Source organism: Cebidichthys violaceus, unplaced genomic scaffold (assembly GCF_023349555.1).
Source record: "Cebidichthys violaceus isolate CVI_PGR_0920_01 unplaced genomic scaffold, fCebVio1.0.p SCAF_10, whole genome shotgun sequence".
NCBI classification, from domain to species: Eukaryota; Metazoa; Chordata; class Actinopteri; order Perciformes; family Stichaeidae; genus Cebidichthys; species Cebidichthys violaceus.
The window spans coordinates 1,350,998-1,367,500 of NW_027176263.1; the positions used below are offsets into that span (position 1 = coordinate 1,350,998).

Here is a 16,503-nt window from a genome sequence, read left to right on the forward strand (position 1 = left end):
AGCTTGAGAGAAACGCTCGTTTCTGGCACTTCTTTAAGTTGAAATCATCAACTAAAGTGGACCTCCAGCGTCCCCTATCGTTTGTTATGGTTTCAGTTGTTAACCAATCAAAAGCACGTTTGCTGACAGAAGTCTCGAAGCACAGGAGAACCTCCCCTCCGCTGATTGGCTGTCGCCGTTCTTGCAGCGCACTACTTTCGGGTCTTGCCAGAGAGCGAGGAGGGAGGGGATATTTTAATGGCCGTCAGTAGCACTACACAATGCAAAAAGTCCGGATTATCCACTATATTTAGACTATACTAGATACGAGTACGTTTTGGTCGCTTTTCTTTGATAACGAGCATTACCCTTGGGACATATTGCGGTTGGATTTGTGTTTCTAGTGTTGTTTAAACGGACTTTACCCGCTTGATCTGTGAGCGAGTGGAGATCAGGCCTAGCCGGCTGGCTAAAAAACAAGCGGACGTTAAGCTAGTCGTCGGAGTTGGAAGGTAACAGTGTGGGCTGCTATTCTTTTGTACTCGCCACGATTTTTAAACCTCAATCTCTGCATTAAAATATGTGCTTTTAATTACCTAATCATATTCAAAACACAGCATTTCCCACATTTGATGCAGTCAAGTGTGAAACGTAAACAGGGGACTAGCGTTAGCATAGCTTAGCAGTGGTGAAGCTAACGTTAACGGCTAACTTTATAGTAACTTTACAAGCAGGAGCGGGCCGAGCTAGGGGTAACAGACGTAGTTAAACTAACTGTCCTGTCAGTTTAACGCTAGTTAATGTAATCGACTCAAAGTTTTACTAAAGTTCATCCAAGTCGCTCGAGCTCCTTCTCCTATTGCACACACACGAGTGGTAATGTTATTTGCAAGCTATGCTGCTCGAGCTAGCGGGCTAACTTAGCTACGCGAACTTGGTGTGCTGTCAATCGACAGTTTATACATAACTTTCAAGCTAACGCCAAGTTAGTGAATCCAATCGTGCCAGTGTGATGGTGGATGATTGCATGTTTTAAAACGTGGTTCAACGCCGCGTGCCGAGTGTGATATTTAACATCCTATTATTATATTTTACTTAACCGGTAAGACGTATACTGGTCGAGCTGTGCGCTGCCTGACGTTTGCACCATTTACTTGACGCTTTTGAGTGATTATTTCAAATGTTGAATCATCTCTGCCTTCTGTTTACAGGGAATATGTAACATAAAGCAACCAACATGACATCCAGATTCGGTAAAACATACAACCGCAAGGGAGGGGAGGCTAACTCTAAATTTGACGAAGTCTTCTCCAATAAAAAGCCCACACTTACCACCAAATGGGGGGAGACCACCTACAAGGCTCAGTTGGGGGCCAAACGGCCTACTTTAAAACCGGAAGTCTCTGAGCTTTCCAAAAGGCCCAGGCTTGAGGACAGCGACAGTGACGAAGACCCATTTGGGTTTGACAGTGATGATGAGTCCAAGACCCCTCACAGCGTGTCCCAGGCGGGAGTCAATGAAGGGGCATCGACTAAGACAGTGCAGAGCGGTGGGACAGCCACTGTTGTTGCTTCTGCACAGGGCTCTGCAAACTCAACAGCCAAGTTCACAAGTAAGTCATCAATACATAAACATACCAAACAACACCCGTGATTGTCTTGCCAGTGATTTGTATACCTGACACTTTGTTATTCATCTCTATTTATTTATTTGATGGTGTCTGCGAGCAATTTTGTCTCAGTGTCGGCTGTTTCATGTAACCATCTTTCATTCTTTTTCTCCATTCACAGCCAAGCAAACATCTGAAGAGAGTGCTGTTAAAAATAACCAGCCCAGGTACAAAAGTACATCAGATAACCAAAAACCTGCATGCAAGGCCTCCTTGTCAAACACAGTCCCTTCTGGTGTACAGAACTTCTCAGCGCCCCAGAGGCCAATCTCCTCCTCTCCTAACATAGTCACCTCCCTTAAACTGTCCATTGATGCACCAGGCGGTAGCAGAGACTTCCAGACCTCTTCTTCTTATGATGAATTGCCGTCGGAAGATAATAAAAGTGCAGTGTTGGAGCCTCCTCCAGAACCGGTGGACAGCATTCCCCCTTCTCCATTCACCCTAAGGGCCTCAAACTGCAAGAAATACCTGCGACCCAACCAGTCTAAGAAAACGTCCGTTGAACCTGCTGAAAACAGCAACAAGTCCGCTGAAACAGCGAGTGCCCATGATAAACCCAACAGTGCCCTTTCTGCTAGCGCAAGTAGTACCGCTGCCAATGCTAAACCTGCAGCCAAGCCCACAGGCAGGGGAGGCGGGCGGGTACGGGACTACACGGTTCTGCACCCTTCCTGTCTCTCAGTGTGCAACGTCACCATCCAGGACTCGATTGAGCGGAGCATTGATGAACTTGTCACCCCAGCTACCCCTGCTGATCTTGGAGAAGCAAGCCAGATGAAGAAGAAGTCGGACACTCTCGCATCCAAATCTAACAGGTAAGTCATTTCAATTTCTGTGCAACTTAACAGCCTGCGTTGTGAAGAACATTACTTTAAGAGTTCAAAATCCTTTAATCAAAGATGGTAATCTAGCATTCTTAATTGTGGGAATGGGTGATATGGAGTAATATTATCGCCTGCATTTTCTAACAGTTTGACAAAATGCATCAGTTAGATATGTAATTACATTAGTGATCTTAATCAGCTTCCACACATTTTGTGCAATGCGAGTCATTAAGGATTTGTGCACAAAATCAAATAAGTTAGCTGCAAATAATGAACATCAACTTTTTATTGCACTTCATTGTGCACTTATTCTCTCTCTCTCTCTCTCTCTCTCTCTCTCTCTCTCTCTCTCTCTCTCTCTCTCTCTCTCTCTCACACTCACACTCACACTCACTCACACACTCATACCAGTATGGCTTTGATCATCCTGTCTTCAACTTCCCTGGATCCACCATTAGTACTGAATCTTATAAAATATCATTTGTTCAGGCCTTGAGGAGCAGTATAGGCCTTCATATTTATGTTTGAAAGTATTTCATTATCATACATTCTCGGCAGTGACTGAGTGAAGTTGAACCGGAAGTGTTATTCAAGTAGTATAAACACTGCTGCAAGGCTTTTATTCATAAGGCATGTCATGTACATGGAAGTGTAACTCGCTGCCCACGTTTGTTGTTGCTTCATGATAGTTTGAGATCTGTACTCAACCTATTTTCAGATTGGATGAAGCATAGCAGGCTGATCATATTGGCAATGTTGATATCAGTATTATTGCATACAATGTCACGTCACCCAGCATGACTGAATTTACTTTAATGATCATAGTTTTCACTTTGACTGTCGAGGTTGGCTCTTTGGCGATACTGCCATTAGTGTATGTGGTATGTGTGGTCTATTATAGTTCTATTATGCATCATGTTTTAGTGGTTTCTAAACAGTAACATTGTGTTGCCTTCACTGAGCTTGTTTTCTATTCATTGAGTTGTGCAAAAGTTTGGACTCTACTTCCGTTTTATTTTTATTTATTTAGCTTCAATGGGTGCTTTTTGTTTTGCTTGTCCTGCTCCACGTTCCCCCTCTTTCTCTCCCAGTCTCAGCAAATAAATAACAATGATACAAACAAATAAGACATACATTCACTCACTGTTTCTTCCCAGGTACAGACCCACCCAGACAAAGACCAAGAAGACCAAGACTGAGACCAAGCTAGAGTTTTTTGGCTTTGAGGACAAGGCGGACCAGGGGGGCGAGGAGGGTCCAGAAGGGGGCATGAGTAACTACAAGATCAAGTACTTTGGCTTTGACGACCTGAGCGAGAGTGACAGTGATGAGGAGAGCTCCCGGGCCAAAGAGAAGAAGGCTAAGAAGGCGGCTGCAGCCTTAGCTGCTCTGAGCTCCGGTGTGGACAGCCCCCACACCAGTGACTCTCAGGACAGCCAGGCCAGCAGCAATACAGGTGAGTGGATCCTTAATGTATAGACACATGGTTATCTAGTTGCTCTTAATTAACTTCTGTGCAGTTTGGGTAATATTGTGATCAAGATATTTGTAGCCAGACAGTCATTTTTTTCAGAGCTTGAATAAAAACGTAACCATATCAGTCCATTCACACACTGATGCTCGTCTCTCACCATCAACAATCTGGTTTATCCGACAGATACATTTGACTTCGCTGATGACGCCGGTCTTGGCGGCGCTGAGGGGCAGAAAGGACGCTCGGGAAAGTCAGGTGACAAATCCAAGGACACTGGGAGTGGATTCAAAAAGATCTTCAGCGGACCCAAAAAGGTACGTGAGCATGCTAGAAACATCTGTCTTTCTCTGCCTTACTAAAAAGTGATTTTGTCATCTAACCTGCCTCCTGACCAGAGTTGATCTCAGCTCTGACACTGCTTGGCTTTAAACAGGCCTTTCTTTAATGTTATTCATATTTAAATGACATTTACATAACATAATGCCCAGCGTGTCTAAAAATAGACGGAGATAGTGGGAGAGAGGAGAGCGCCAGAGGAAAATTGAGCAAGGGGGCTTGAATGAAGCTACACTTCTTTCTTTTTTTTTTTATTCATCTATAATGTGTGCTAGAACTACAGCAGTGTCATATGAATGGGTTGAATGTGTGTTCAGTAGCGTTCGCCCTACATGGTCTTCCAGTATGCAGGAGTTTGAATATTACCTCTTGGTCAGGCTCATATTTGGTCTGGCCGTATTTGCTCTGCTTATCTAGATCATGTTTTGCAGTGGCTTCGGGTTATTTGTGGTCTGTCTTCCTAATTCTATGTGTTTACTGTTTCCACATCATCGACAAAACCCCGCACACTGTCTTTGCGATATATAATTGAGTCGCACTCGTGTCATTTTCAGGAAGTGTTTTGTGCTGCTTTGGGACTGTTGTGCTCTACATTTAGGCTGCTGTTGTCTCGGTCTATTATCATGATTGCAGGATGCAATATTTATGTGTGCAGTTGTGCTAATTCACAACAATGACTTGAGCTCTGTCCTGGAATGTTTTATGGAAGTTGTGATGGCAGTTATCCATCAGTAAATGAATAAATCGGGTGTTACTCTTTGTGTCTGTTCAGATAACTAACCAGTTCTTAAATCCTTACTTGGTTCCAGTCTCCTGCTAAAGCTGTGTACAACGCTCGCCACTGGAACCAACCGGAGCCTGAAGAGATACCTGTGCCTCCACTTTCTCGAGCTCAAACCGCTCCGGTAAGACAGCGCTCCCCGAGTGCTTATTGATATTGAGTTTTGCTTTATTGCGTTTTATTTCAGCACAATTAAGGTGCGCTCAAAGGTCTAATTTAAAATGTATGCATTCATCTTGTACACAAAGCAGGCAGACAATATTACAGTGTGTTATGTTAACAACTAGTGTTATTTGTATCCAGAAGTTCCCATTCCCTGCTGTCCACACAGGATATAGTTCATTGGTCTCTTAGTAGTCAACCGTTTTGTTTAATTGCTCAAATTAGTCTCTTTCTTTTCACACAGTTGAATCTGGGATTATTTGTATATTCTATGTTGAATTCCCCCCCATGGAAATGCATGTTTGTTCAGAGACAGGCCATTAGGAGATAGGATTTAAAAGCAGTTTTTAACTTTGCGCTACCTCATCTGACATATGTTAACAACGCCTCTTAAAGACTTGTGTGTGTTTAACCGACTATTCGGCTGCGGTAAATCACGGGGATATGTCGTTAAACAGATTTTGTTACTTTGGTTTGAGCCCCATTTCTCCGCCTCTCTCCTTCCTCAGGCAGTTTTATCGAGCAGCAGCAAGGACAGCAACTCTCATAAAGATGACGGCTTGTTCAAAGCCCCTCCACCGCCGCCCAAAGTCATCAAGTCAGAGACCCTCCCCACGCGACTCAACCAGGACATCGTCACCGCGCTCAAATGCAGGAAGGAGCACAAGGAGGTGAGTCCGGAGCACACGGATGTTTTTAGACATCTACTGAGGAACGCAGCTTAATGCTTATTTGTGTTTAGTTTTCACTACATTTGTTTGCATGCTCCTATGATTTGAATCTTCTTTTTATACTCGGCGAAGCTTCTGTTACGCATTGATGCAGGTTATACAGTAAAGGGACAGCATTCATTGGATCCATGTCAAGCTCAGTGTTTGTTTGAACCCCTTTGTGGATTGGAGGTAGCGCTGAGGACTGTAGCTGTTAATTTAAAATCTCCTCCAGCGTGTCTCATTTACAGATGGGCCTTCTGGGCTCCAGATCAGGCTGTGAGCCACAGACCCCCTGAGGTAAAATGGCTCCAGCTAAGCTGTCACCACACACTGGTGTTATCTTAAACCCGGGTCCTCCCTCCTCATGCTGCGCACACACAGCGTGACTGTTGACTCTGGTAAACACACAGAGTCAACTGCTGATCTGGCCCCAACTCCACATGCTGGTCTTTTATTGATGATGGTTGCATTAGCACAGTCAGCTATTTGTGGTAATTGAACCGATAAAGAGGATTTTTAACAATGAGAGCAATTCTCTCATAGTGGTGGTGTGTCCGTCCCTGTTTGAGTGGGTTGTGATTCTGGGCAGATGCGCTGTTTTCCCAATTAGCTGTAATTAACCCCATTCCCCTTTCACCAGCTGTACACGGTGGTGCAGCATGTGAAACACTTCAACGACGTCGTGGAGTTCGGGGAGAATCAGGAGTTCACAGATGATTTTGAGTACCTGGAGACGGGGCTGAAGAGCAGTCAGCCACTCAACACGAGATGCCTTAGGTAAGTGGAATGAAACCCTTAGTGCCGCCCTTTTTTTCTTTTTTTTTTTTACCAAATACCTCACTAAGTTGATTGAGTGGCACAAGCACCTGTCACCTAACATTTGTTCATGTATTAGACTGGCCTATTTATAAAAGCAATTACATGAACAGCTGCTTGACATTTTATACTTCATTAAATAAAACAGAAAAATTATTTTAAGAGAGAGCAGCAGGAGGTCGTCATACAAAGTACATATCTTTAAAGAGAACTCGGAGGGTTTTTATGTTTAGTTTTTTAAATGTCTTGTTTACATGCAATATAACAAACTTTTGCACTTATATTTTTATGTTTTTTTATTTTATTTAACAAATGTATTTATTTAAGGAATATATTGAACTCTATAGAGGCAGTATAATAATAGTAATAATACATTTCATTTGTATAGTGCTTTGAAAGGTACTCAAAGATGAAAGCAAAAAAATGTGTGTACCTATATTTTGCAATCCTCTCTGCTTTTTTCTTTTTCTATGCATCTCACTTTTATTTTCACCATCTTTTGGGGTAATGTGCTGAGATAAAGCTCATGTTTTTCTGTAGTCTGGTAAAGCACACAGCCACCCTGTTGTGAAAAGGAAATCCATTCAGGAGAGACAACCTTGACTACAGAGAACGCTGCATGGAGTCCAGCCTCCTTTAGTGCTGCAGTATTTATTTTTTGACACACGCAGCGAGAAGAGGGTGAAACGTAGAAAACAAAACAATGGTTTGTTTTGGAACTGGGCTATGCCCCATTCTGACTCATTCATTTGAGTTTTAAGCACAAGACAAAAGATAAATGTTTCACCCAACATTTCTGTAATCCCTGTTCCTCTTCCTCAGTATAATCAGCCTGGCCACTCGGTGTGCCATGCCTGGTTTCAGGATGCACCTGCGTGCCAGAGGGAAAGTGGCGCAGGTCTTCAAAATGATCAGTGATTCTCCTCAACACCCGGTCAGTAAACGTCTCTTCTGTCGCCTCTTTCTTCAGTTTCACTTTGTCATCTTCTGCCCTGTAGACTTTGTTGTTTAATGATCAGGATTTAATTGGGCATAAGTAGCAATAGCAGTGTGTTAATGAGAAGCTTTATAAAAATGTTACATATATTCTGGCGCGGTTGATGTTTGTTTTAGTATCTTGTTCAACACCTCCGCAATATTTGCTAATGAAATGGATGTTTAATGTCTACATGCCTGCAGTTATTTGAAAGTGATAATTCATTTTTTAATTATTACATTCATGTCAAAGCACCGAGAGCTTCAGTACAGCTTCATTTATCCTGGAAGTGTAACATTTTCTCTGTGTGCATTATTTTTAGTCTTAATTCTCCTCGGCTGCACACATGCATGCGCAACTATGTGGAACCCTCCAAGCTGAGTTCCTCTAACTCAGAGAATGCTGTCGTGACAGTGGAGAGCGATTCCAGCTTCTCCAGGGCGTTCAAACCTCTGAACACCATGTCTCACCTCTGTACGCCACTTTGTAAAAGTCTTTCTCCATCGTTCCATCAGAACCTTGCTCTGTGCACGGCTGCGCTGATGTACATCCTGAGTCGGGATCGTCTTAATATGGATCTGGACAGGGCCTGTCTGGAGCTCATGATCAAGCTGCTGGAGATGGACCACGACTGCTCAGCCGACCAGGATCAGCTCACCGCTAAGGAGGTGGAAAAGGTCAAGGAGAAGATCCGGAAGCTGTGTGAGACGGTGCACAACAAGCACCTCGACCTGGAAAACATCACGGTGGGTTAAATAATGAAATAATTTGGATGTACTTCGTTCATTATGTAACAACCTTCTCTGGGTTCAATGATTCCTTCTTTAACAAGCAAAACTTCATAAACACTTGAATGGCTTCATTGGAAATGTTTTAGTAAAAGCCTAATTCGTCAAATTGAGCATAAAATGTCTAATTTGTTTTTAATGCACCGCGCTCTTTTCTATTCTCTTGTTCCTTTAAGAAATACTAAGCACCCGTTTGTGGAGAATATATAGTCATATTTAAAGGAATATTTATACTGAAGGTTATATTGAAAGTTGATGTGAATTAGTCTGTTGATCTTCACTGAAGCTTTTAGATCCAATAAAGGAATCTTTTGTTGCCCTTCTTATATTAAAGTGATGGCCCTGTTCACATTAGCTCCTTAATATTCCTTATCAGCAACTCAAATGAATAGGGGAGGTAGATAATATTTTGGGTGGAGATGCCAATTAAAGAGTCAAATGGTAATGTAGGCATCCATGACAATATTATTAAATAATTCTGAAAATTGTGTTTGTGTGTCAGATTTCTGGTTTGATAAGATGGGCAATAGGTGTCATATTGCAGATTTCTCATGTTTTCTCTGTTGTAGACGGGCCACCTTGCCATGGAAACGTTGCTCTCTCTCACCTCCAAGAGAGCAGGAGATTGGTTCAAAGAAGAGCTGCGACTCCTGGGCGGCTTGGACCATATCGTAGACAAAGGTAGGATGAATAGTATGCAGAGTGGCACTTTGCAAGTCTCTATACTAGATGTTCAAAGATTGACTTTCCAAGATCAAGTGTCACAGCTGTTGACTTTGATGTATCTGTCTTTTGTGTTTCCACAGTTAAAGAGTGTGTGGAGAACCTGAGCCAAGAGGACGACAAGGAGAACCTCGTGGCGTCTTTGTGGGGGGCTGAGAGGTGTCTGAGAGTACTTGAGAGTGTAAGTACCGCTGCGTCGAGTCGGGTTTCCTCTTTCCCCAAAAGTCGTACAGGAGTGAAGCTCGAGAGTAGTTGAGTACTGTGAAGTGGATGGTTACTTTTATGAAAGGCTGTGTTTCAATATGCGTTTCTTATCAACTATCTCACTGATCAAAGCGAAAGTGTCTCCTCATTTTTCTGTTTCTTGATTCATTTTTGAGCCGTTCGGTGTTCTTTCCCCTCTATTGATTTTATTTCTCTTTCATCCTCTGCCAACAGGTGACAGTGCAGAACCCGGAGAACCAGGGTTACTTGATTGCCTACAAAGACTCACAACTCATCGCGTCCTCCGCCAGGTGAGCACAGCTTGGAGCTATTATTGACTGGACATGGACACATACTGAGGCACTGTCTGGTAGAACAACAGTTCATTCAGTTTACCTCTCTACTTTTTGTAACACTATTGTACCCGTCATATTAAACGGAGTCCTCAGGGGTGTTAGAGGTCTTTCTACTTAAGTATCTGTCAATGAGATAATACACAGTAACGTAACTAGTCGACATTAAATGGACCAGATAAAGCTTGGATTTATTTTTCTGTATTGTTAAACACAAAATGGCATTCAGGGTTTTGTCATATAAAGGGAATCTGTGTTTTTTTTTTAATCTTAATCTCTTCCTCCACAGTCCTTCATCCTTTCGCTTGTTTTCTTTAAAATGTACATAATCTCCGCCATGTCTCTTTGTTCTTCAGTTTCTCTCATCAGTGTGTTTTTCTTGCGTTCACCAGAGCTTTGCGGTACTGCGAGGATATGATTCAGCGCTACAGCAGGGCGTTGAACAACAGCTCTCTGTCATTGTCGGGGGCGGCGCTGCCCCACTGCAGCTTCAGCAACGTGGGCAAGGCTGTGGAGGACTGCATGAGGGCCATCATAGGAGTGCTGCTCAACCTTACCCACGACAATGGTACTCTCATCCACCACGTTATACCTTTTGCTTTTCTCTGGCATTTCTGGATGTTAGGAGCTGGACATGACTCAGTATTATGTCTTAATGTTTTGAACTATATTCTTGTTAATGTGCTCAAATAGACTATGATAGTATCACTCTGGCTTCGGGTACTTAGCAGGGTATTGACTAGTATGAGCAGAGTTTATTAGTGTTGTTTTTCTCTGCAGAGTGGGGGAGCACTAAGACAGGTGAGCAGGAACAGCTAACCGTAACGGCTCTAAATTGCGTCCTCCGAGTTCCACGCTACATCCCCCAGGAGCAGCGCTTTGACGTGCGAGTACTGGTAAGATGTCTTAAACGCCACATAATTGTTAAGAAGACATTTCCTCCAACCCGTGTTTGCTCTGTGTAGGTCTGTCCCCGTGTGAACGTGTGTCTCATTTGTGCATTTTGTTGTGTACGCCAGGGTCTGGGTCTACTGATCAACCTTGTGGAGTACAGCTCCAGAAACCGCCACTGTCTGGTGGACATGGAGTACATAGTCGATGACACCTGTCTGGAAGACAGCCTGATGCAGCCTGCTGACCCAACACAGTCCGACACAGCAGCAGCACCGCCGAGCACAGCTGAGGCTCAGGGAGAAGCGGCTGTCAGGCCCAAGCCCTCCGGTGCTCTGGCTGCTCTGGTGCAGGTAGGAATTGTGCCAGGACTCATTAATACATATTTTAGCACACATTGTGATGGTTTCTGTCGTCTTGGCTTTAGTCATTTTTTTTTTGGTCATGATTTCCTTTAAAGTAAGGATGTGAGCAGAACCGGTTAGTGATGAGCAGTCATGAGAAAAAAATAGTAAAGGCTTAAGTTTCCTACATTTGACAATCTGAACACTAAATAATGAACGAGTGTAAATCGATGCGCACCAATTTGTGGATTTCAATTTCAAGATAAAAACGTTATTTTATTAATATTCTGCTTTATAATTGATTCCTTTACCGAACTCCTTGCCTAACTGGCTTATTAGCGCAAAGTTTTCTGAAAGCCTGAGAGGAACCTTTTGAGAGTAAAGTAATGATTAACTTTAAAATTACTTTAAACTGTCATGGGAGTTTTTGGCATACCAAGTTGCTTTCTGACCTCGCCATGAAGAAACACCTTGGCTATCATGAGTAACTGCTATCCTTTTTATTCCCTTTAAATTATTAAAAAATCTGCTGTTGTTACTTGGCTCCAATTAAAAAGTTTGGAGTTCACATCTGTTTATTTCTCTCCAAACTGTAGCTCTTCCTGGAGAGGGAGCGCGCCGCCATCCTGGCTGAGGCGAAAACTGACGACCTCATCAGCGAGGCACCCAAACCGGCACTGGACCAGAGCGGAGAGTGGCAGGAGACGTCGGGAGAGATCCAGTGGGTGGCGGCCGAACCCAATGACAACCAAACCGAGAAGAAAGAGGAGGAGAAGAAAGAAGAGGAGGATGAAGAGTTGGATCTAAATAAAGGTAGACGTTTGTGTCAGTGTGCATGAAAGAGGAGCTGTTTTTAGCTCTAGCTCAACTCATAATCCAGATAAATGTGTTTAATGTTGCAGTGATGACCACGATGTGGACACTACTTCATTACGTGTATTTTTCCCTCTTAACTAATTAAGATTGGTGCAATTGGCTTTCTTTCTCTTCCACAGATCCGCACTGCATTACAAAGGCTTTAAACAGTAAATACTTACTCGGGCTGAAGCGATTAATCTATTGATGTTGGACTGAAGTTCTCTTTACCCAACATTACAGTTCCACTTTCTCAACTGGCATTCTTCTACCATTGTCTGATACTGTAAAGACAGAGAAAAAAAACATTATTCACAGCACCAGCAGCCATGTTATTTCTCTGCTATTGAGCAGCTGTTGCCACAGGGTGACCGTGGCTAAGTGGAGAGCAGGGCCGCCTTTCAGTCAGAGGTCGTCGGTTCGATCCCCTGCTCTGCTAGTCTCAAGACACTTAACCCCAAAATTGCTCCCGTAGCTGAGCCTATGGTGTATAGATACTGAATTGTAAGTCATGTACGTGATGCTGTATAGAAAATTGCACAGACGCAGTGGCGTCACTTCAATTGCAACACCTGAATTGTTTCTTAACAGCAGAAACATCAGTGTTGTTTGTATGGTTGATTCACAAACTGCAAACCTGTTCAGATTTTTGCTGTTCCGTTGAATATGGTCACCAATAAGCGAGCAGTAAACCACGTATTCGTTCAAACTTTAGGTAGAAAAACAACAAACAGTAGGCACCAAGAAAAAAACGAAAATGAAACTTGGTTATAAATAAAACAGTTATAATTTAAGGCAGATTAATCAACTAAAATGGAAACTAAACAAACTCAAATAGGATTAAATAATAGATTGTAATCACCCTCAGGATTAAAGTGATGTGAGCTGTGAATTGTTCTGCATGTTATTCCATGCTGTGAGTGCACAATGAGATTTTGCAAGCTCAGAAAAAAGCCAATCCCAGCACCTGCAGCGTAATTCAATCATTTGAGTGTTTGACAAGAACCCACAAGAAAACAAAGAGGCAATATAAGGGGTAAAAACGAACAGTAAGGGCCTTTTATAGATATATAAAACCCAGCGGGGGGGGGAGGAGAGGAGAGGAGAGGGGAGAGAGGGGAGAGGGGAGAGGGAGGGAGAGAGAGAGAGAGAGAGAGAGAGAGCGAGAGAGAGAGAGAGAGAGAGAGAACCATAGCTCACAATGATGAGTATTGTAATTATCTCCAGTAACAAATCTTGCGTAGTGATGAACAGCTTTCAGGGGCATCAGTGCTGCAGCTGAAGCATGCATGTTTAAAATGTCACCCTAACCCAATACTGAGAGGAAAGTTTCCCCATTAAGTGTCCTGCTACAAAGCAGAGGAAAGTATCTGTAAATGAACATTGTTCTTTCTCCCTGGTGTTTGCTGTAGCTCTGCAGCACGCAGGCAAGCATATGGAGGACAGCATCGTTGCCTCTTACACCGCTCTGCTGCTCGGCTGCCTGTGCCAGGGAAGCCAGGTGAGAATATCAGAACCGCACGCACAATATTTAAGGGTTATTTTCCGACTCGAAGATGTGCCGTTGCTCACCCACCTTTCTGTCCCCCTCAGAAAAATGTGACTACTGTGAGAGAGAATCTACCTAAAGGGGATTTCTCCATCATGACAGAAATGCTGAAGAAGTTCCTGAGTTTCATGAACCTCACTGTGAGTATGGCTGTCGAGACATGGCCTTCTTTCACCAGCGTTGCATGATGACGTCGTCAAGACTTAAACATTAGAATGAAATGATGGCGTAGTAACAAATTGAATCGGTTTCCTTCCTAAAGATAAGTGATCATTTTCACGCTGACATCAGAGGTTTGTTTTGTAAACACCTAAATATGCTGATGCGATTCTAGCTCCAGAGAAAATGTATTGAATTCACAGAAGGCCTTTAAATTGTGCTCATCGAGGGAGAAGCGCATGTTTGCGGGCCGATAATTCCACATTTCCTTTTAGATTCAAATATAACTGCAGTATTTGCTCTTTTATTCTCTGCACCTTCATTCTGCGACTTTCTGAGAAAACACCATAATGTAGATGAAAACCAAAGCTTTTATTTCATTAACGCAGAGATTGAGGAATGCATAATGTGTGAAATGAATGTAAAAAAACAATATAGAAAAAGCCTCTGTGATTGTCTCCCATTTAAATGGATCTCAGTAGCTTCCCAGCTGGTCTGAAATACAGCCTCCAGTGGCACTTTTAAAAAGACTTTTTGTGGCAGTAATGTGCCATTACCAAACAAAATGTGACCAATACATTGTTGTCATTTGAATATGATTCTTGTGTATCCAAAGCAGCACAAGTAGTGATATGAAAGATGAGTTAGAAATAAGCCGAGCATTAATATTTAACCGAGTAGTTACACGGTCCCAGATGTGCATTTTGTAGCGGCTTTGAAAGTGACTCGTCTTGTCAGAGCTGAAGACCGGAGCCATCTGTTTCATAAATATCGCCTTTTCAAGTGAACAGAAGCTCAAGAAATCCTCCCTGTCAGCGCCGCGAGACCTCACAAGTACAGTAGTACACGTCGGCGCTCTCACACGCTTGTTTTTCTCCTTCTGTCTCCGGACACACAGTGTGCGATGGGCACCACGGGACAGAAGTCCATCACGCGGGCCATCGACTACCTGGAGAACCTTTAACAGACGGCCGGACGGGGAGCTCACACTCTGCACATTAACGGGATGCCAGGCTATCCTGGGGGGGGGGGGGTCATCAGAGACTCCTCCGCATTCCTTTTGACTTCACCAGATCACCCGACGCAGTGATCACTCACTTCGTCTCTGGAGCACAGACTGAACCAAAGCCCTGCTATAGCTGGCAGACATGCAGTTCCACCCCATTAATTCAGAGTCAGATCGAGATTCGTCCTCAGGTTTACTGGGAGTCAGTCAGAGGCTAGGAATGTCTTAACGTGAAGGTGGACTCTTCTTCGGACCTCTTCTTGGGACAGTCCGACAGTAACGGGCCACCGAAGTGGAGTCTCCTGTCCTGCTGCCTAGTCTCGGTTCCTGCTCACTTAGCTGCAGTGTGAACCTCTGAATCAAATTTAATGGATCATTACATTTTAATCGACACTCATCCGCATCAAAGCCATGGATGAAATCATTGATTAGCATGAAAAACAATCACTTTCATGGCTGTTAGAATGACGTCTCTGTGTCTAAACTCGTGTGGGATGATTTTGAATGCATACATCCATTTAACTAAATGTTTGCAGTTGGCTTGAATGTTTTAAGGGAATTTTTAATCTTTGATTTTTATCTTCTCATTGTTTCCGTTAATTTTATAAACTGCGAGTTAGCAAGTCACCTCAGTGTTTGTTTTTAGATTTTCCTTTTCCCCTTCACCCAGATGATGAATAAGTTTAAAAGGAATCAGGACTGCGTGACATGCTGGATTTGATAGGATGTCCTTTATTGACACCTGGATATTACATGCTATTGTGAACTTCACATTTCCTTCCACCATTTTCCTTTTAGCTTTATTTAAATTCCAATTAATTCAAGAGTATGTAAGTACAGTATGCATTGAAACTCACAGATATAACAAATGTGATGACTTACTCAAAAAATTGATTGTTGTGCTTCCTTTTGAATTTATTATGAAGTAAATTTTTTTTTTTTAGAAATGTATTTAATTTAATGTTTTCTCCTTTTTGTAAATGCAAAGTCTTTACCTAGTGAGATGCCATTTGTGTCTAAAGTTCCACATGTTTTATTAAGATTGATCCCAGGTGTCACAGACTTAGCTGAATTATGGTTTCTGTTTGAAAGCGCAAAATTTCAGCAAAACGCTCCGCATTTAATAGAAACGGTCATTTTTATTGTCATGTAAACCGATGTGGAGTATTTCCTCATGGCTTCTAGTTTCTGTACGTCCAGCCACCTTTTCACTCTCATGGTGTGTCTGCATTGGCAAACGTTCATAAGCTCCCTTTTTATTTATTCTTTTGGTGTCATTTTGACCTGTAATGATGCACATGAACCTTCAATACGCCTCTGTAATGTGCTGCTCACATGTACGATCACTGATTAGAATGACGGCCATACCCTGTCCACGCAGATTACTTCTGGTTTGTAGGGCCGGGTGAGCACGGTCGCAACCGTGTTTACTGTTAATTACTTTGCAAAGTTCTGGTCTGAATGAAAGTTTAGAATGTAAATACTCCTGTACATAGCGGTTAATGGACATTTAAAAAAAAAAAAAAAAAAAATGCATAGACTACTTTTTTCCCCTGAAGCTGATATTTTTATTTTATATGATATTTCTGAGTTGTCATTTGGAAAAACAAAAATCGCAGGAAAAGGATGAAAAAAAAAAGAAGTTTGTACCCGTTTCAAGGACATCGTCTTTGGTTACATGTAAATAGTTGTATCTCCAAAAAAGAAAAGAAAAGTTGCTACTTTCAGTACATCAGTGTTTTCTTCCTTGAATTGTTTAAACGGGAATGTTTTTTGTTTGGTTGAATGTTTTGAAGCATTTAGTGCTGCGGGAGGAAACCACTCGGACAGGAGTGCTTAACTTTGTATTCTAGCTTTCCTCTGTGCCTGTAACCCTTCAAGGCTTTAAGTGAAAGTT

The 16,503-nt window shown here is 42.6% G+C and overlaps 1 protein-coding gene across 1 annotated transcript; it reads left to right on the forward strand.

Annotated features, from left to right (window-relative positions):
- Nucleotides 1–220: 220 nt before the first annotated feature.
- On the forward strand, nucleotides 221–16,336 carry wapla (WAPL cohesin release factor a). Its single transcript, XM_068719887.1, has 20 exons — nucleotides 221–491; nucleotides 1,191–1,592; nucleotides 1,771–2,467; nucleotides 3,634–3,932; nucleotides 4,134–4,264; nucleotides 5,096–5,191; nucleotides 5,739–5,900; nucleotides 6,583–6,719; nucleotides 7,581–7,692; nucleotides 8,250–8,480; nucleotides 9,092–9,203; nucleotides 9,329–9,426; nucleotides 9,684–9,760; nucleotides 10,195–10,370; nucleotides 10,583–10,698; nucleotides 10,822–11,046; nucleotides 11,634–11,850; nucleotides 13,305–13,393; nucleotides 13,486–13,581; nucleotides 14,499–16,336. The coding sequence occupies exons 2-20, from the start codon at nucleotides 1,217–1,219 to the stop codon at nucleotides 14,562–14,564; spliced, it is 3,513 nt and encodes a 1,170-aa protein (XP_068575988.1). The 5' UTR covers nucleotides 221–491; nucleotides 1,191–1,216; the 3' UTR covers nucleotides 14,565–16,336.
- The last annotated feature ends 167 nt before the right edge of the window (nucleotides 16,337–16,503 follow it).